The sequence below is a fragment of the Nanorana parkeri genome, unplaced genomic scaffold (genome assembly GCF_000935625.1).
Source record: "Nanorana parkeri isolate BGI_ZX_2015 unplaced genomic scaffold, ASM93562v1 scaffold24, whole genome shotgun sequence".
Taxonomy (NCBI): Eukaryota; Metazoa; Chordata; class Amphibia; order Anura; family Dicroglossidae; genus Nanorana; species Nanorana parkeri.
In genome coordinates, this window is record NW_017306292.1 from 2,033,760 (window position 1) to 2,054,834 (window position 21,075).

Consider the following 21,075-nt stretch of genomic DNA (forward strand, 5'->3'; position numbering starts at 1 on the left):
CCTTACAGTGCCGTTAACTCTCTGCCATTAACAAAAGCTTCTCATTTCCATTCACTCAGCAGGCAGTCGTCCTTCCTCTCTGACTGCAAAGCACCGAGAAAAGCAGAATTCCCAGCACTTAGGCCTCATACAAAGTGCTGGATATCTTCCAGTACTGTCCTGGTCAACAGGCCAGCCCTGAAGAGCAATAATAAAAAGCCTGAATGCTCCATGCCATGCCCAGTTTGACATGCTACCATGCATGGGAATGTTTCACTTAGCTGCTGGTGTCTATGAAGCTAGTTGGCTCAGTAAACAGCTTCTGGCCTGACACTTTGTGGATGCTCCTCAAGCATACGAAACATGTAATAGTGCCCTCTTTGGAGGCCCGCTTGTACAAAACCTTGGGGCTATTTATTTGGGTTTCAAAATATGAACTTGCCTCAGTAGTTATGCAGGGCGTCCAAATATGGCTGTGCTGTCCAATAGACACTAGAGTTAGACCTACTGCACTCTAGTTATCAGCTCTGAACAGCAGACATTCTCTGACATGCCCCCTCTACGTCTCAGCAGTATAAGTCTGTAATAGAACACTGGTGGCTGTCACTCAGCCATTACTCATATTAATATATAAAAAAAAACAAAAAAACTTTAACTGGTACGGATAGACACTACACGCCTGATTTGAATGCATAGAAAACAAAAAAGTAATGACATGGGGCTTTTAAAGTGTCAAACTATGCATCATGTCTATCAAGCACAGATACTTTTATTTAAACCATTATTTTATTAGTTTAAAATCAACATGATTTAAGCACAAAACTACATTTAGAAAATCGGCAGCATGGTACTAGAACTCATTAGAAACAAACTACCTCCTTAGGGTCCCACACTATATACAGCATATATCATGCTCATATATTCATTAGCCCTAAATACAAGTTCATAACATTAGTGTAATCAAAAGTGGGCCCAATCTTCAAAGTATTTGATTACACTATTAATGTCGGAGAGGAGAGCAGGAAGCAGTATTTTAATAGCAAGCAAACAAGCAGCAAGATTTAAAAAAAAACAGTCACAAATCATAACAGGTACATGACTATAGATCTATTAAGGTGTGAAACTTCAATAGGGTTTTACAATCATCAATTAGAATTTGAAGCGGAAATATAAATGATTGGCATTGCACAAGACCGGAGGCACAACTTGTGTTAAAGGACTCTCCATCTTCCGGCTGGTCTCCAGTTTTGTTTACGAACTCTGTTCACTATAACTTTGAAAATGATGGTTGGTTTGATAGTAAACTGGCAATCCAAGAAAATATGCATTAATAGTCCACTAAGAGATCCAATGGTAGGTGTGCTGGCAGGGCAGAAGGGAGCAAGTCTGTATTTTCAGATCCTCACACACAGCTCTCACAGCCACTAGAGGGTAAAACATTTGATTTAGAATTCTGCACTGTTTTACCATCGCCAACTGCACAGAATACAGTGGCAAGAGAAGGCCATGATACATGAATGGTATCCATACCACACAAAATACACTGAGTGGCCAGATTATTATGACCACCTGACGTTTGTAGGCAAATTAAACGAAGCAGGTTGTATACCACGACATTAGAAGGGATATTTTTCTGAAGATATGGGTAAACAACGCGATTTAACAGCCTTTGAACATGGGATGATTGTTGGCGCTCAAGCCATGGAGAGAGTATCAGCAAAACAGCAGAATTCATTAAATGTTCAAGAGCAGCTGTTGTTAAAGTGTTTGAAGACAGGATTGTCAGCCGAAAATTTGGGTCTGAACGTGCGAATTGTGGTAGTCAGCGACAAGTCAATGTTAGGGCAGAACGGAGAGTGGCAAGACTGGTACAAGACAACAGAAGGGCAACAGTGCAGTGTCAGATTCCTCGCATCACCTTTCAACATCTCGTGGAGTCACGAGGCGGCCCAACTAAGTCATCTCGTGGAGTCATCTCGTGGCGCGACGTAGTACTGATGGGGTGGTCATATTAATCTGGCCACTCAGTGTATATTTCCCATATAAAGTGCTGGTCTTTGTGGCACTTTTAGTGATAGCTCAACAGCCCAAATGCAGATCCTTACCTGACATGGTTGTTGCAGTACTTTACAAGCTGGGGCTGGTTAATGAAAATAGTTCTCATTTCTTCCTGATCAGCCAGGGAGGTCTTTTCTGACACATCATCGGTCTTCTCATATCCTGTTGAGAAAAGGTGTAATTACAAAGTGTGCAGGAAATCAAGTACATTTTACAAGCAGTGAGAACAAAGACTATAGCACCAACAGGTCTGGAGATTATTCCACAACACTAAGAACATAAGCAAAAATCTGCTATTTTTGGGACAGACGTGTTGACGAGGATCTTTCAAATCCCCCACCAGTCCACTGCTTTGCCAGAGCCACTTCCAGGTGCCTCCACTTCCAGATGAACATGTTAACTCTTACCATCATGCAGTGCTTGGGCCCAAGAAGACCGAATATTAAGTGAGAGAAGACGTGACAATCAAGTTCTTAAACTTACTGGACACAGCTTATACAGGGATTGGACAACAGAGGAAAGGAGCAGCAAGGACCACATGGGAAAGCAGAACATAAGGAAACGTTCATATAGGTCATATGGTTTTACAGCGGGATGAGGTCACATTGCTTACTGGGGGCTGCGAGAATGCCTTAAAAATCTAATAAGCCAAAAATAAGCCAACCATCAAAATTCCCTCACTATTTGCTCATCCATATATTGTGCAAATTAGTAGGATCAACTTACAGTAAATTATTTATAGTCAATCTGTGCTATAGTCATAAATTATACCTCCCCTGCAATCAGCAGTTTCTCAGTGCATGGACTTATTTTCCAGCAAATGTCATGGTACAGTAAACTAGGCCAAGAGCAGGGGTTTCCTTAATAATGCTCTGTCAGTGTCTGTCCTGCACCTGTCTGATGAATAGATCCGAACATCTGGCATGTCATCGGTATTCTGGAATGGAGAGATTAGATTAAGTGGGAAATGTCTATCTACCATGCACTACGAGAAGACTAGAGAGGAAATAAGACAAGTGGAATTAGGTTACATGTTCAGCATGGCATGAAGTCAAATCAGACCACTGTCCTATCTAGAAGATAGCACATCTTCCTTATCTGCTGTATTAATACAGGACCAGCAGCAATTTGCCCACACAATTTTCTTCAGACAGATAAGGAAAATTGTAATCTTCTACAGTCATCTGATGCGGAACTGGCAGCTCTCTAGCACCATCCCGGCAGCACTCATAACAATGACTAATGCAATCTTCAATCAATGTACAGAAAAGAATGAAACATAGGGAGGGGGCAAGTTACAAATTTTAAAGTAGAACGCCAGCCAAAACTTTATTTTAAATTTGGGTTATGGATAGTGTAAAGGTCAGAACCTCGGTCAGGTCTGCATTGCTGCATATGTCCCTGCTGGGGAAAATATGAAGGCTCTACTTTATCCAGGTCATGGAATAGCTAGTAGTGGTCACATTCAACTGTTCTGTGATGTTGAACAAGAAAACATCTTCAACATTACAGAACAAGTCCAAGTCAAGATAAAAACATGACTAACTACTACTAGCTATAACCTGTTGAAAAACTTTCCCTTACCACCAGCAAAACACAATTTTCCCAGGTTAGATTAGTAATCACAGGGACATATTAGATATATCTTGCCGCATGCCTTACCGGATTTCTGTAGTAAATACAGGTGGGTGCTTGTAGTGACCACGGTTGACGCCATGATTAACGCACAAAAAAGATGTCACCAGCACACCAAGATAATTGTGTTTAGCAAACGTCCATTTTAAAGACAAAGATTGCCATTCAGTTGCAAGTACTTTCTGGGCCTCGCAGGGTCCCCTTCCATCAGGCTCAGAATGACGTGATGAAGGGGACCCTGCGAGGCCCCGAAAGTACTTGCAACTGAATGGCAATCTTTGTCTTTAAAATGGACGTTTGCTAAACACAAATTATTTTGGTGTGCTGGTGACATCTTTCTCGAACTTCCTCTATATTTGGCCGACACCGGGTTTAGTCTTTTACCACCAAACCCAAAATTACATTTTTAAAAAGCGCTACTTCCTTAAAAGGAGAACTATGAGATGAGTGATTTCCACTCACCTCATAGTTCTAGCCGACCTGTGACAATGAGACTGTCACAGGTCGGCTCAGTAGATCGGGAGGTGAGCGAACACATACCGGGTTCGCTCACCTCTCGATCCTGTCACGGCTCTCTGCCGTGACAGGGGGAGGGGCTGGATTCCCCTCTCCGATCTGCCAGCGCTCACTGGCGGAACGGACGGGGGAGGGGGAGGGTACAGCTGGCTCTGCCTCTAGATAGGCAGAGCCAGCTGTCACTCACGCAGCTGGGCAGATCTCGACGTCGATGTCAGGATCCGCTCAGCTTGCGGTATACTGAGCTTAGGGTAACGGGAGGACGCTAGTTTGTGTCCTCCCGTTACCCTAAGGAGAACTATGGGGAAAAACACTGACCCCATAGTTCTCCTTTAAAGGGTTATTTCACCTTTCAGCACATTTTCCAAAAAATCCCTGCCCCCCTGCTTTCCATCATCCCCAGCAAATTGCAAAGCACTGTTCAGATGTAAAAAACCTCTTTCCCATTGCATAGCTGTAGGGCTGTCTGAAAAAACCTCCAGGTGACTGGCCACCCTCTGTCCTGGATAATTGCAGGGAAAGCTGGACATTAGAAGTGGACGGCTTTTCCTGGCTCATTCAAGCTACAACAATGAGCAACGTGCTCGCTCTACCTCAAGCAGCAGCAGCTGAGCTGAAGAGGAGTTTTCTGGGAAATTAATTTTTGCCAAATGTGCAGAAACGTGAACTCATCCTTTAAACAGATAAAGGTTACCAGTATAAAATGTGAATCAGAAATCACACTGGTTGACCGGCCTCTTCAGTTGACATCTCATGACTCAATGCACAGCATTTTGGTTGTGTAATCAGCACTAGAAGGATCCTGGAGCAGCATGTTCTCCATGAAAAGTAAACAATCCAGCCTTACTATAAGGCCGGATTCACCCCAAAGCGTTGGTATGTTCACGCGTATAAACGCAAGTTTTTTTCTGCATCTCATCAAGGCTATGGACATTTAGGCCCTCCTTACTGTATATGTAAACCCAATTGCTGAAATCTAAACCTTTTATGTTTAAATGTAAATTCTCCACCTTTTTGAATTTTCAGCTTCATTAAAAGAATAATATTTGGTGATCCTGCCATGAAGGTCCTTGTTCAGAGACTTATTTTTAGAGACAATGCTTTGCCTAAAAAGCTGCCCATACACCTTCCGATTATCGTACGATAATCGTATGCGATCGACTTTTCGTACGACAATCGTAACGTGTGAATAGAGTGCCCGACCGATAGTACTGTACAATCGCATGACTTTTCACGGTTAAGCATTTTTTTAAACATTGGTCGATCATACGATGTTCGCATGGTTGGTAGCGTTTCCGTCCGTCAAAAGTCGTACGTTTAACACTGCGCATACGAAAATAATTGCGGTCAATTACCGCAAGTCGTCCAGGTGTTTTTTTTAACTGCAGCCGATTGAAACTTTCGATAATCGGGGCAGGATGGGGCCATCGTATGAAAATCGTACGACGGTTTGATCAGACGAAAAGTTTCGTCCGATAATCGTAAGGTGTATGGGTCTCTGAATTGCTGTAATGTCACCCTGACAAGGATTCCAGTGGGAGATTATACACAGCTGTGCCATCACTCATTGCATAGGCATGCTTCACCTTTGTCATCAGAAAGCCCACCCTGGGAAAGGTGCATGCGGCTAGAGCACATGCAGGTAGACAGGAAGTGGCTGATTAGGCTGGAGGAGATCAGCAGCACAAAGATGCTATGAAAAAAAAGGTGAAATAAAAATTTTCCAAATAAAAACATGACAATTGTTTATGATACAGTGCTGCAGGAAAGCACTTAAAATCTAAATGTACATTAACCACTTCAAGACCAGGTGTTTAGACCCCCTTCCAGGCCAGTGCATTTTTCAGTATTCAGCGCTGCGGTACTTTGACTGACGTTTATTCCGTCATGCAACGCTGTACTGAAATTAATTTTATACCATTTTTTGGGGACAGATAGAGCTTTATTTTGGTGGTATTTAATCACCACTACAGGTTTTATTTTTTAATATAATTAGGAAAAAATTACAGAATTTTCTTTTTTTTTCTTAAAGTTTTTTTTTACATTATGTTATCAGTGATTGATGGCCCTAGACTTATTGCTCTCGCTCCAACGTTTGCGGCGATATGTAACATGTGCGGCGTAATGGGAGCAATCGTCTTTTTTGGACGTACGCGCCCCCGATGCATTTTTGCATGCGTGTATGTATGGGTGGGGACTTTAAACATTTTTTTTATTATTATTCTTTTTTATGTGCAACTTAAAATTTGGGGGGGGGGGGGAAACTTAAATTTTTTTTCCTTTTTTTTCACTAAACTTTATTGCTATCACATACAGGGGCTAATAAAAACCCCCTATGCGTTAGCAAAATATGTGACAGGTCCTCTTTATGGAGACATCAGGGGTCTCCAATACCCCTAGATCTAGAGACCTCTCGGTGGTTAAGGTGGTTAAAAGAGAACTATGGGAAGAGTGAAAAGCACTCAATCCCCACAGATAGTGCTGACGTCAGTGAAGCCGTCAAGTCAGCTCTAAACATCAAAAACTGAGAGATTACTCAATTCAAGATCTTCTCCCTGCAGTGATTCTCCTGTCCCTCCAGCACTCTTTGGAGGGACAGACATGGGAGGGGACGGGCACTGCTGGCTCTAGAGAGGCAGAGCCAGCTGTCAATCAGGAAGCAGGGTGGATCCCAACAATATTGTTGGGATATTTCCATGCTGCATCGCGGCTCTGCACTGACAGCATATAGCAGGCAGTAGCCCGTTATTTGCCAAGTTATGGGTCACAGCAGGACATTAGTAAATGTCCTGCTGTGACCCTAAAGAGAACTATGGCCAAAAAAGGTTTGGCTACAGTTCTCTTTTAATGAGCAGCCTCAATCAAAAGGTGCCCATACACTTTACAACCCTCACAAGACTATTGTCTTGCGAGGGTTGTAAAGTACTTAAAAAAAAACGTACGATCTGCCCATCTTGGACAGGCAGATCGTACTTGCGATCATCGCAAGCCCGCCCCAGAGGGGCGGGCTTACGATGACTGTAATGAGGGGCGGGCTTACGATGACTGCAAACGGGCTGTGTGCGCATACCGGCACGTTCGGCAGTTGTCGAACCAGCAGGCCACTAACTCGCCGAGAATCATACGATTCCCGGCAGGTTTTCTAGCATGCTGGTTCGACAGAAGACGTGTGACTGTACAGTAGAAAAGGTCGCACGCCTTCCATACACTGCACGATCGTACGATCGTGGGATTTCCCGCGATTCTCGTATGAGAATCGTGCAGTGCATGGGCGCCTAAACACTACATTATTGTCCAATTAAGACTTGTATAATGCAAACACTCCTGCAACTAACACATTACTGCTGTGTTATTCAGATGTCTCGCAGAGTCCGCAAGGCAAAGTCCTGAAATTATAGTAAAGATGAACACACTGGTGGCACCAAACCAGAGATCTCTGCCTGCCCAAGCTCATTATAAAGACAAAACACCAGCAGGTCATATAAATCATTTATAGAGCTACACAATAGATATTACTGGGCTTTCCTCCTGGCACAACACTACTACAATAGTACTGTCCCTATTACTATAGAGTCATCTCTCAAACACGATACCAAGCAATGCACCAGTTATTCTGCAGCAATTCTGAAGTTGAATACACTTTCTTATTTTTAGGAAATATAAAATACTACTGTAGGTCTATGGGCAGCATGTAGACAGGGCCTGTATATTTGGAGGGCAGACCTGAAGTTCCAGGGATTTAGATTTACACCACAGTTGCTCAAGAACACAATTGTTTCTTTTGAGACTTCGGCTACATCTACTAAACGAATATGAACACGTGAAGAAAAAGAAAAAAATATATAACATTAGCAAATGGATAAAGGATCCCGTCTACCCAGAACAAATTTTAGTTGCGGATGGGCACCAGAGGGGTAAAAATGACCTTTAAAATCAATTTGTTTATGTTGCTACACTTGCAGAATGCTTCACAAGCCGTAACATACAAGTATTAACAAAATATTATCAGTTTTATTTATAGGTTATGTACAAGCAAATGTCAGGCTTGCATGATATTTGCTTGACGATGTCAGGTGTGAGCACAATATCAGATTGTTACTTCTATATATGTTTTTAAAGGACTCCATTTGTTTGTTTTTACCCGCTCTGATCCGCAGGCACACAGCTTTTGTTTGCCTTTCTAACTCATTTAAATCAACGCTGGCTGCAAAGTAAACAGCCGCTTATATTTCTTAGCAAATTACCTCACACCAGCTCTGTTGCAAACGCAAACAAAAGAGGGAGCCATTCTATTGTCAGATACAACCGATTCAAGAGAACCTGTCATTCGTGAAAGGTCTACATAGCATAAAAATTTGGAAAAAAGCAGGCGACGATGGACACCTTTTCTATGGCAGACAAAACCCTGGGGCTGTCATCTTTATCATTTATTCTACCAGTTAGTGAGTCACTGTCATAGAGCACATGTTCGGCCATTGTAGCATCAGGGTCCCCGACATGCATAAATCCTGATTCCAGATCATGAGTTAAGACTAAGTAGTGGATCAAGTAAAAAATTAAAGCCCTGAAGTATGCACCTTCAAAAAACAAGTCAGAAATGGCTTGTCCTACATTATACAAGAGAGCCGATGTCGTTACAACTGTAGTAAGCTGCCACTAGGATGGTACAACCAAGTACACTATATTGCCAAAAGTATTGGGACGCCTGCCTTTACATGCACATGAACTTTAATGGCAATCCCTAGTCCGTAGGGTTCAATATTTAGCTGGCCCACCCTTTGCCGCTATAACAGCTTCAACTCTTCTGGGAAGGCGTCCACAAGGTTTAGGAGTGTGTCTATGGGAATGTTTGACCATTCTTCCAGAAGTGCATTTGTGAGGTCAGGTACTGATGTTGGACGAGAAGGCCGGGCTCGCAGTCTCCGCTCTAATTCATCCCAAAGGTGTTCTATCGGGTTGAGGTAGGGGCTCTGTGCAGGCCAGTCAAGTTCCTTCACCCCAAACTCACTCATCCATGTCTTTATGGACCTTGCTTTGTGCACTAGTGCACAGTCATGTTGGAACAAGGGGACATCCCCAAACTGTTCCCACAAAGTTGGGAGCATGAAATTGTCCAAAATGTCTTGGTATGCTGATGCCATAGGAGTTCCCTTCACTAAGGGACTAAGCCCAACCACTGAAAAATAACCCCACACCATAATCCCGCCTCCACCAAACTTTACACTTGGCACAACCACAAAGTTTGGAGGTCTGTAGCTATCGACTCTGCAGGCAGTTGGAGACTTCTGCGCACTTCACCATGCGCTGACCCCGCTCTGTCATTTTACGTGGCCTACCACTTTGTGGCTGAGTTGCTGTTGTTCCCAGTTGCTTCCACTTTATAATATCACTAACAGGTGACCGGAATATTTAGTAGGAAGGACATTTCACGGATGGACTTATTGCACAGGTGGCAACCTATCACGGTACCACGCTTGAATTCACTGAGCTTCTGAGAGCGATCCATTCTTTTACAAATGTTTGTATGCCTGCCTAGGTGCTTGATTTTATACACCTGTGTGTGGCCATGGAGGTGATTGACACCTGAATCCAATGATTTGGAGGGGTGTCCCAATACTTTTTGCAATATAGTGTATATGCTGCTGGCAGCCGGAAATGGGAGATAAACCTGTTGACATTAAGGCCTGGTTCACACCTAAGCAACAGCGTTTGCAAAGCTAAAAACGCATGTTTGTGCTTTTTTGCGTGTTTTTTACATGCATATATTAAATATGAGCATTTTTACAAGCAGAATGTGACCCATTAAAAAAAGGAGAACTATGAGGTGAGTGAAAATCACTCAACCTCATAGTTCGAGCCGATGTGTGAAATGAAACTCTCACACGTCGGCTCAATAGATCGGGGAGTGAACACATACCGTCACTTCTCGATCATCTCCCTGCAGGAAGCAGTGACTGTCACTCACGGCTCCCTGCAGGGATTCTCATCTCCCAGCGCTGACTGGCGGAACGGACGGGGGGAGAGGGCGGGTACATCTGACTCTGCCTCTAGATAGGCAGAACCAGCTGTCACACACGCAGCTGGGTGTATCTCGACAGTGATGTCAGGATCCGTCCCGGCTGCGGAGGTCTCAGTATACTGCGGGCTGTAGCTCGCGATATACTGAGCTTTGTGTCACGGGAGGACGCTAGTTTATGTCCTCCCGTCACCCTTAGGAGAACTATGGGGAAAAAAACACTTACCCCATAGTTCTCCTTTAAAGAAAATGGGCAAAACGAATTGCAACTCGTGTTTTCAAACGTTTCCCATTAAGTGTATGGGGCCAAATCGAGCCCAAGATCAGCCCCAAAAGGAGCTCATCTACTTTTTCCAGTGACAGCTGTTTTGCTTGTTGCGACAAAATGCTCAGGTGTGCACAGGGGCCATAAAAATTAATAGGACTGAACCAGGTTTTACAGGCAAAAGATGCAGATAAACCTTGAAGCAGCAAAAAAACTGGTTTGATTTAATGTTGGAATATTATTAGATAAATAGGGAAAATCCTACAGTCCATTAAATTGCGTTGCCCATGAAGCCATGGAGAGCAATAACCACAGCCAATCCCACGTTTATTGCTATGGACACAAGCGTAGGAGCGAGCAGTTACAGGACTAACCATAAACTTGTCAGACCGGTTCTATGAACGTCCCATTTCTTCACAGCTTCAGATTTATACAGCTATGTCCTTCTCTTCACTCTTCTCAGCAATATTCTGAAATCTCAACTTCAGACACGCAAACTAACAGAAAATTGTGTTATTGCTAAATACGACTCTTTGCTTGAAAATATATTCCTACGGAATCCACTGGGTGTAAAGAATGCACCAGTGAAGTGGAGAGGTGCCATCACCACCTACTCAGTAGTGACTTACAAATGAATTAGCCTCTCTATTACATTGACTATTTTTTTTAAAAACTGGATTGAAAAGTCTTGTCAGCGGTCCCGCTGCACTCTCCGCTTAGATTGTTAGAGATTGATATCTAGGGAATCACTGCACACAGATAAAGCTGGCCATAAACTGCTGGTCTAGCCAACTCCTGCCAAATTAAATTTGAGCAGCGAGTGGCCCTGCAGATTACCCGGCTCAGCAAATGTCGCTGGAGGAATGGAAGGAGCCGGGCAGATAAATGTCAGCCAAACAGTGCGGTCAATCAGCTGCAGTCACGGTATGTTTATTGACACCTGCGGGTATTGGTTGTCAGACTACAATAGGCAACAGGGGAGTTGCTCCATTAAAGCTGTTAAGCATGAATGAGGCAAATAAGCAAGACATCTACAGTATATGTGTATGGACAGCTTTAGTGTAATCAGCCCCTTACATTTGTCTGCCACTGTCCTTCCTAGATACTTTTCCTGGAGAGCTCCTTTAAACAGCGTTGGAGGAATCCCAGTTGTCAGGTAGCCAATACTCCATAAGAATGACAGCTGGCATCTGATTTTTAAGGTTTTCTCTAGCTGTTGAAGGAGCTGGTTCCTAAGACAAAAAACCTCCTGGCTCCTGGATTAGACAAGTGAATTCCACATTTATTTTTTCACCCCGGCTTTAAATCCGTTATACCGCTGTCCGTTTCACGGATTTAGAAATCTTTTAATAAATGCATAAGTAAACTAAATGATGATTGGGTGTTTTATAAGGCTGGAGTCCCACTTTAGTCCCTGTTTTGTCGCTCACAAGTAAGCCCAACGAAATGCGTGGACCTATATGGGTTGGACTTGGACGTATGTCTTTATTCAACCCCAAATACTATGTAACGCTAAAGACAACTAATCCCATTCATTTCTATGGCCCCTGTTCATACCTGGACGTTTTGTCACAAGGTGTGAACAGAGCCTAAAAAATAAAGCGCATACACAAAGAAAGCGCACACAAATGAATCAGTTAGGAAATAGAACATACATACAGAAACTCAATATAGATTTGAGCTGTCCACAGCATTGCATTTGAGCTGTCCATCAGCATGACAGCATTGCCTCGACCCTCCTCCCCCACCCCCCTTAATTTTTTTAGAAGGTGGTGCAATACTGCAACATGTTCTGCTTTTCTCTTCCTGGAAATGTAGGCCATCCCACTACTTGCACATACAGGTAATCCTTTGCATGGGCATATTTGCTCTTCGCCATTGGTAGCCGGAGCAAAGGAGCTCAACTCTTACAGCATCTTGTACTGATGCCATTTAAGAGTGCTTACGTCAACCTGGCATTGCCGAAAATAAGACATTTAGAAGTATGCTCAGGGCAAAAGGATGCTAAATTGTCAGCATCTACACAAGACTGTACTGATTTACTAAGGAAAATAAGGCTACAAAAAAGGAACACCTTTAACCACATGCTAACCGGGGTGTTTACACCCCCTTCCTATCCAGGCCATTTTTCAGTATTCAGCGCTGCGGTACTTTGACTGACATTTATTCCGTCATGCAAATCTGTACTGAAATGAATAGAGTTTTATTTTGGTGGTATTTAATCACCACTGGGGTTTTTATTTTTTACTATATAATGAAAAAAAGTACCGAACATTTGGGGGGAAAAAAACTGATTTAAGAAAAATAAACCCATAACAGAGAGAGTAGGACCGCCACATAATGGCCACAGAACTCAAATGATGCCTCGCCAACAGAATCCCCAAGGTGGTTTAAACTCTCTAAAACACCAAGTTGTTGGTGGAATGACCCTTTAAAAAGCAGGTTTTTGTTTAAAATACTAAATGCAGTCAACTGCTGCCACTTATTTTTCTAGGAGTCAGAGAAAATATTTTAAAAAACTGTACGCAGTTCCAGACACCCTTTACAAGTGTCTGTGCCCACCATTTGCACTACATTGTAAGCTTGGAAGGAGGAAACGAGTCAGCAGTCTTTTTATTCCAGTTCAGAACTACATAGCTATGACAAGCCGAGCAACAGGAACCATCATGCAGTGGAAACAAAACAATTCACATTTTCCCCCACATAGGACTAGGCAGGTATGGCCAAGCGGTCACCATAAAAAAGGTACTTCAGACAAAGTGTTACAATGTATCTACAATTATAAAAAGGGGGTTACATGGCCACAGATATGGCAGTAACACCATCTCTATCTGCCGTAGATTATCTTGCTTGTCCCTTTTATCCACGGAGAATTTCAGATGGTTTCATGTGAAGAACAAGTATCCTTGTGCCGCAAAGGCTGCCACTGGCATGCAATCACCAGGGAGCTGTTAGGAAATACCTTTTCATAAACTACATTGAAGAAACGGAGAGTACAGATTGCTTTTTAGGTTTGCAGAGGCCTTTCATTTTATGGCGGATGGATGTGAACCGCGAAGGTGTCTGAACATCACCACTGACAGTTTAATTTAATCAGTGCATCGATTCCATCAGTGTGGATACACGCTTCTATAAACACTCACAACGCCAGCACAGGGCTCTACAGAAATACAAACCTGTACAAAAATGAGCCCCCCTGGGTTTCTATTAACTCTTGAAATGTGTGTTTGCTCATTTTTATGCAGTATGAAGGGCTAGCTCTTTACTGCTGTCCAAATCCCTGGGAAGAAGATCACCCAGAACCCCAGGCATGGCTGTGACCTGCTAAGCTCAGCTTTACAGCAGAGCTCAAACTGTTAATATTGCTAAAGACATTTTAAAAAAAAAAAAAAAAAAAAAAAAAAAAAAAAAAAAAAAAAGGTATGGGAGACAATATATTAGACACACTGGAAGTTAAAGTGACACTAAACTCAGGAGTTAAATCTTGAAAATTCATTCAAGTAGCTTAACTATTAACACAAATGTATCTTATTTGTGTATTACTCAGCTGTAGATCCTCAAATCATCTCTGCATTCATGCTGACACCGTCCTTCCTTCTGGAGGGTGGCTACTTCATGGTTCCCCATGGTCCCTGTGAATGTTGTAGCCACCACTCCAAGCTCGCTCCCATGATGGACTACAATTTCATGTTTAGTTTACTAATTTGTACTGAGCTTGTAGTCCATCACAGGGGTGAGCTTGGAGCGGTGGCTACTTTACAACACACAGGGACCATGAAGAGCAAAAGTAGCCACCCTCCAGAAGGAAGGACAGTGTCGGCTGTGCCTTGAGCTTGGAGAGGTGGCTACTGAGTGAGGAAAGGAAGCTTTGAGTAACTCCACTCTGAGCTCACACAGGGCTAAGGACTCCCCAAACACTAACTTAAGAGAACTATGGGGTTAAGGCTTTTGCCCATAGTTCTCCTTAGGGTAACGGAAGGACACAAACTAGCGTCCTCCCGTCACCCTAAGCTCAGTATACCGCGAGCTATAGCTTGCGGTATACTGAGACGCCACAGTATACCACAAGCTACTGAGACGCTGCAGCTGAAGCGGATCCCGACAATTATGTCTGGATCCGCCCAGCTGCGTGACAGCTGGCTCTGCCTATCTAGAGGCAGAGCCAGCTGTACCCGCCCCCTCCCCCGTCCGTTCCACCATCGATGTCGAGATTCGCCCAGCTGCGTGAGTGACAGCTGGCTCTGCCTATCTAGAGGCAGAGCCAGCTGTACCCGCCCCCTCCCCCGTCCGTTCCACCATCGATGTCGAGATTCGCCCAGCTGCGTGAGTGACAGCTGGCTCTGCCTATCTAGAGGCAGAGCCAGCTGTACCCGCCCCCTCCCCCGTCCGTTCCACCATCGATGTCGAGATTCGCCCAGCTGCGTGAGTGACAGCTGGCTCTGCCTATCTAGAGGCAGAGCCAGCTGTACCCGCCCCCTCCCCCGTCCGTTCCACCAGTCAGCGCTGGTGGATCGGAGCGGGGAGGGGGGAATCCAGCCCCTCCCCTGTCACGGCAGAGAGCCGTGACAGGATCGAGAGGTGAGCGAACGCCGGTATATGTTCGCTCACCTCCCGATCTACTGAGCCGACCTGTGACAGTCTCATTGTCACAGGCCGGCTAGAACTATGAGGTAAGTGAGAAGCACTCACCACATAGTTCTCCTTTAAGCTCTCCAGCCCCCTTATCTAAATCCCCTCCCCACCAGGCTCCATCCTTACCTCTTTCTAATGCCCCTTCCCATGATAATTACAGCCTCAGTGCAGAAATCTGCCCACACCTGTGCAACCACTTACCATAGAGCTCACTGGGCTGAAAAAAATGATTGCGCTGACCCAGTAAACCTCTGACCACTTGGTAGTAAACCCAGCAGTAGAACTGAGGGACATAAAGACTGTCTATCAGAGTCCAGAGATAAGGGAGATAAGGGAGAATGCAGAACATGCAATACAGCCTCATACAGCTCATAGTTTCAACACTTATATGTAACACAGCTGTTAACAAAAGGGTTGGAGCCTGTGTGACGCAGCACAGAATTGGTAGGTGCCCAAGTCACATACCAATATATGGCGTCTTTATAACATACCATTATATGGCTTCTTTATAACTTAAAGTGACATTAAAGTCACAGATATTTTTCCCTCCCCCCAATGTTCCTTAATCCCATCTTCTTCTTCCCTGTCGTTTTCATCTGTCCCCCCAGCGCTGCGGCAGGTCTCCGATCCAGCGCTGACTCCTCTCTCCTTGCTGGCACTTACTGTCCCACGGTGTCTGCATGCGGGTGCACGTGTCCATATACTTACCTTGTGTCTCTCCTCGTCTCCAGGCCAAAAATCTGAACTGTGCATGCGACCGCCCCAAGATGCTTTGCGGTCGCCCGATAATTTTCACATCTTCGAACGGGAGCGCGCTAGCAGTAGATATATGCAAAAACACACCGGAGGGTTTAATAACCCTTTAAAGAACAATGCCGGGCAGAAATGTTAACTCTTGCCATGACCGGGAAAGAACTGGCAGACTGTACATGCACAGCATGATGTCAGTAACATTAACAAACATTCAGGCAGCCAGGCAGGAGATATAAACCCCTTAGTGACACAAATTCAGGAACTAAAAAAAAATTTTCTGGAGACCAGAGCAATTTTGCCACTTTTGCTATGCGTTTGGTTAGCCATAACTTCCATCTTCCTCATTCATTACACCTACTTATATTATATACTGTCTTTTAAAGGATAAAATGGGCTTTAATTTGATGTGACATATGCATATATAAATTCTGTTTTGTTTTTTTAATAGAAAATACAAAAGAAATACAAATCACATTTTTCACAGTTTGGCTAACATAATTAGTGTAGCTAACAAAGTAATTCATAATACATTATTTTGTCCCGATTTATAGGGTATGTCTTGAATTTCAGTTTATTTTGGGAGTTAAAGGACACAAAATAAAAACTAAAATTGTATTTCACATTGTAAGAATTTCAGAATGTGGTATATTTGTTTACCTCCCATCACTGATACCCTCCTCAGCACTATATTTTCTTCTTATAATTATTTGTATTAAATGTATATTTTTTAAAACTTTGACCTTTTTTTAAAAAACTAGGGGGCACGAAGGGGTTATTTTTTCGTTTACAGGGGCTTTGACACTTAGTATTTCTGAGGAAAATACAGTATTCTCCACAGAGATACTTTGTATGAGTTTGTAACACTGCCGATTTGCAGTTGCCCAACACAGTCAGGGAAGGGGTTAATACGCAAATGGTAACCAACTTAACACGCCATCATTACCTCGTGATTTCCAGCAAGTTCCCAGCTATGACAACCAAGTGACTCTGTTTTAGTTTTTAACCGGCGTAGTTAAACATATTAGTTTGTTTTTTATGCTGGGGTCCTTTTCTGTACTGTCACCTTAACGTCCTTGCATATACCCCAGGTTTGGAACTATTGATGTAGAACATGCATCAACGTGTATTAATATGTGCATCAGGGCCCGTTCATACCAGATGCGTTGGGTTGCACTGGGCAGCCTTGCCCAATACAGTCCCAACACACAGACAAGGCAGTTTGCCTTGTGTACTTTAATGCAGTGGTGTAGAACATTCAGTACTCTTTTCAACGCAGCATGTTTCGACAAGTGGTGATGAATAGAAATGAATGAAATGTCACTTTGTGGCCTTTCAATAAAGTTCAAATAATTAAAGAACGGTAAACAGTGTGATGCACGGTAATCAGCGCATTGCACTTCTTCCTTCACAGTGTGCACCAACAGCCACACGTTATTGTGAACGGGCCCTAAAAGCCTTTACAAAACCTGCATGCAGTTTCCAGGACACAAGTGAGAATAACTTTTTTGTTGCACACCGAGCTTTATAAATCAGAGACATCACTCTTCACTGCCATAGGCTCAAACACACACAAGGGCCACATTAAGCAGAAACCAATTAACCCACCACGTCTCTTGTAGAGAGAGCTGAAGCTAACAGACAATTATCCAACGATAGGAGACCGCTCCTCATTAAAAATCTGCGCAGTCTTCTAAAAAAAATATTTTTGGCACCTAAGTCTCAACTGTTTGCAATCTACTATATCATGAGTGCCCAAAACACCTTCAAGCATCTGGGACCCTGGTGATAAAAGAGGATACAAGTGATTAAAGGCTATTCTATTCAAACAGCCATATGCCTATATTTATTTATTTATTTTTAGATACAGTGGGGATGGGTTATGTTTTTTTTTTATTGCTGCCTATGTCCCTGCTGGGGAGATTCCACCTGGTGATCATTGTCACTGGGCAAGAAAGTGACAGGAAATCCAAAACTTTAGGGTCCATTCACAATCCAGTGTCACTCTAATTCTGACTATAGTATTGATATCATGTGATTAACAAACGCTATGGCACAACATACCTAGCGAGCATTACATGGCAGCATGCACTGCAATGTGTAATGCAACGCATGGTACGGCAATACCACATACATGAACTACTTTTTTACTACAAAGGTATTGCGGTACTGTGCATTGTGCTGCAGTGCATGGCAGCCAGGTGGTGCCCTGGGGATAGCATTCAAATAAATGGCAACACAAGGTACCTAGTGCATGGTAACGCAAGCTAGGTGCATTGTGTGGTATTGTGATGGTGTGAATAGGCTTTTACTGGAACCAGAACAGGAGGGAAAGGGAAATTTGCCAACGGGGACACCAGTTCCTCTTTCCACCTGCTGAGTCTCCCTGAAGGAAGGAAGAAAGGAAGTCTTCTCATTGGCACACAGACGACAAACACCCGATATGTCTTCTAAAAATATTCCCTACAATATATAAAACTAGAAATAAATTCAGCTTCAGATATACTTTACTGAAAACAGTCAAAAGAGAAAGTTTAGTGAACGGCTTTCCGCACCCCCCGAGATGGTTATCTGTTTTACAAGCTTTGTGCATCTTGATGACCTTCAAATGCATCTTGGCTACATGTACCCCAAGAAATACTCATGAGGGCTCGTTCACCCTAGCCCACAAGCTAAAAAGCTCAGTTTTAGCATGTAGCTAGTGTGGTGTATATAAAAAAAAAATTGTCAGGCCAAAACCGAAAATGTTTTTTCATTTTTTCTAATTGTTTTAATATTTTATTTTTATAAAAAACTTAAAATTATTTTTATTGATGAATTCATTTTTTATAAAATATTTTAATGGTTTACTTTTAGGGGCTTCGGGGGAAATATTAGGGGTCTAAACTTCTTTTTCTGTATCCCCGGTATACTGAGTGTTCTTGTTCATTCATAACATGAGAACATAGTGTGTTTACTATAACTACAATAATTAATGAACAGGAGGGGATGTAGATCACTTCCCATTCATTCATAATTGAGGATATAGTAAACATACCATATCCTCAATTATGTACAAACACTCAGCAATTACTGATCGCTGAGTGTTTGTATTGCTCTCCTCTCCGACACGCTGTTACAGGAGGCTGAGTGAGCGGTGCAGGGAGGAGAGCTCGGCCTCCTGAGACAACAGAGGCTGTCTCCGCCCACACGCCGCTCTGCTGGACTGTGATGGGAGGCCGAGCGATGTGGGAGGAGAAACGCCGGCCACTCACAGCACTCTCCTCCCGCAGCGCACGACCGGCTGTCACACTTTCTCTCCTCCCGCTGGCACACAGAGCAGCGACCAGCGGGGAGGAGAGAAAGCAGGGATGTGCAGATGTATCGGCAGAAAAATTGCATTTTCGGCATTGAGCTAAAAAAAGTGTCATTTTTGGCTGATATGTTTCGGCGGCCGATATATATCGGTGCATCACTAGATAATACCCCTTTTTATATTTGTTACGTGAGCATAACTTTAAATAAAATATTTTAGAACATTATTACCTGCTCCGAAACTGTTTTTTCCATTCTCTCTAATTTCAAGGGGGGGTAACTGGGTGGTGACTTAGGCTTCGCCGAGATGTGCAGCAAGTAGGCAGTAAAAGAAAAACAAAAAAAAAAAAAAAAAAGGAAGATAAAAAAAACAGGAAGTTGATCCATGCTTTTGCCTCCCCCTGGCTGCCCACCTATAAGATACAATAGGGCTGCAGAGCCCTATATACACGTTACGGGCGCAATGCTTCGCGTCACTGCAAATTGCAAACACTTTTGGCAGGCAGTGCACCTTGCCCAACGCAACTGCAACGAATGGGACCACGCCACAACTGTCTGTTACGGGTGTGGTGCGGTATTGCAATAAAAAAATCCCCATGGGGATGGGGAAAAAAAAAAAAAAAGGCATTTCAGCAGTATCACCTTCTGAATGCCAAGCAACCACTGCGGTACGATCCGCCTCGGAACACTTTCAGGAGGGATGGATAGCCAGATGCCAGTTTGAACAAGGCCTTAATGTTTACCAAAATAAACCCAGTCTGTACTGTGCTGGGACTCAACACTGTCTGTCCTAAGGGTTAAAGCAGAAATTCAAGAAATTGTTTTCTTAACAGCTGCAGTGGGGCTACTCCTGCACTGCAAGAGTTTAGTGCTTGTTTTTTCTAGGGAGGAAAACAACATTATACTCACCCAATCCTCGAAGACGGCTTGCACTTAGACTGGTCTCTTCCACCTACGCTGCAGTATGGTATGTCCCTTGGCGTCCCACACAATGTGATAACTCAGAGGACCTTAGACCGCTGCAGCGGAAGGGAAGCGAGGCAGAACGGACCAAAAGCAAGCCGGCTCTGAGGATTTTTTTTTTTTTAAGCACCTACACTAAAATGAGCACTTAACCCTTGCATTGCAAAGGTAGCCCGACTGCAAGGGTTAAAGGAGAACTATGAGGCGAGTGCTTTTCACTCATTCCCATAGTTCTAGCCGACCTGTGACAATGAAACTGTCACAGGTCGGCTCAGTAGATCGGGAAGTGATACCGGCGTTCGCTCACTTCTCGATCCTGTCACGGCAGAGAGCCGTGACAGGGGAGGGGCTGGATTCCCCGCTCCTCCAGAGCTGACTGGCGGAATGGACGGGGGAGGGGGCGGGTACAGCTGGCTCTGCCTCTAGATAGGCAGAGCCAGCTGTCACTCACGCAGCTGGGCGGATCCAGACATAACTGTTGGGATCCATTTCAGCTGCGGCGTCTCAGTATACCGCGAGCTGTAGCTCGAGGTATACTGAGCTTAGGGTGATGGGAGGACACTAGTTTGTGTCCTTCCGTTAACCTTAGGAGAACTATGGGGAAAAGCCCTAACCCCATAGTTCTCCTTTAAGGAAACAAATTCCCAGGACTTCTGCTTTAAAGATTCTGCCCTCCTCTGTCTAGGGGATAGGCTCACTCACAAACCGTTCAGAGCAGCCTGCAGTCTGCCCAAAGGCCTCCTCCAAAACACAGCTACAAAGTAGCTTTTTATTACTATTATTAGGTATGCTGTGTGAATGGAAACGCACAAACATAAAGTGGGGTGTTCTCAAATTTGACTGCAATAGTAAAAGTAGACTTTCAGTGAATCACCTTTGCCTAGGTAAATACTAAGAAAAGAAAAAACCCTGATGCAAGTAGGATTACAGCACTGAAGGGAAATCCACAGCCAAGAGACAACAGAAA

General features: G+C 43.7%; 1 protein-coding gene across 2 annotated transcripts in view; it reads right to left on the reverse strand.

Annotated features, from left to right (window-relative positions):
- The window catches only part of ATP8A1 (ATPase phospholipid transporting 8A1), a 221,380-nt gene that overhangs the window by 174,621 nt on the left and 25,684 nt on the right, over window positions 1-21,075 (reverse strand). For both annotated transcript variants that reach the window (XM_018564825.1, XM_018564824.1), the window contains exon 3: window positions 2,085-2,199. In XM_018564825.1, coding sequence (XP_018420327.1) covers window positions 2,085-2,199 — 115 coding nt within the window. The remainder of the gene's footprint in view (window positions 1-2,084; window positions 2,200-21,075) is intronic.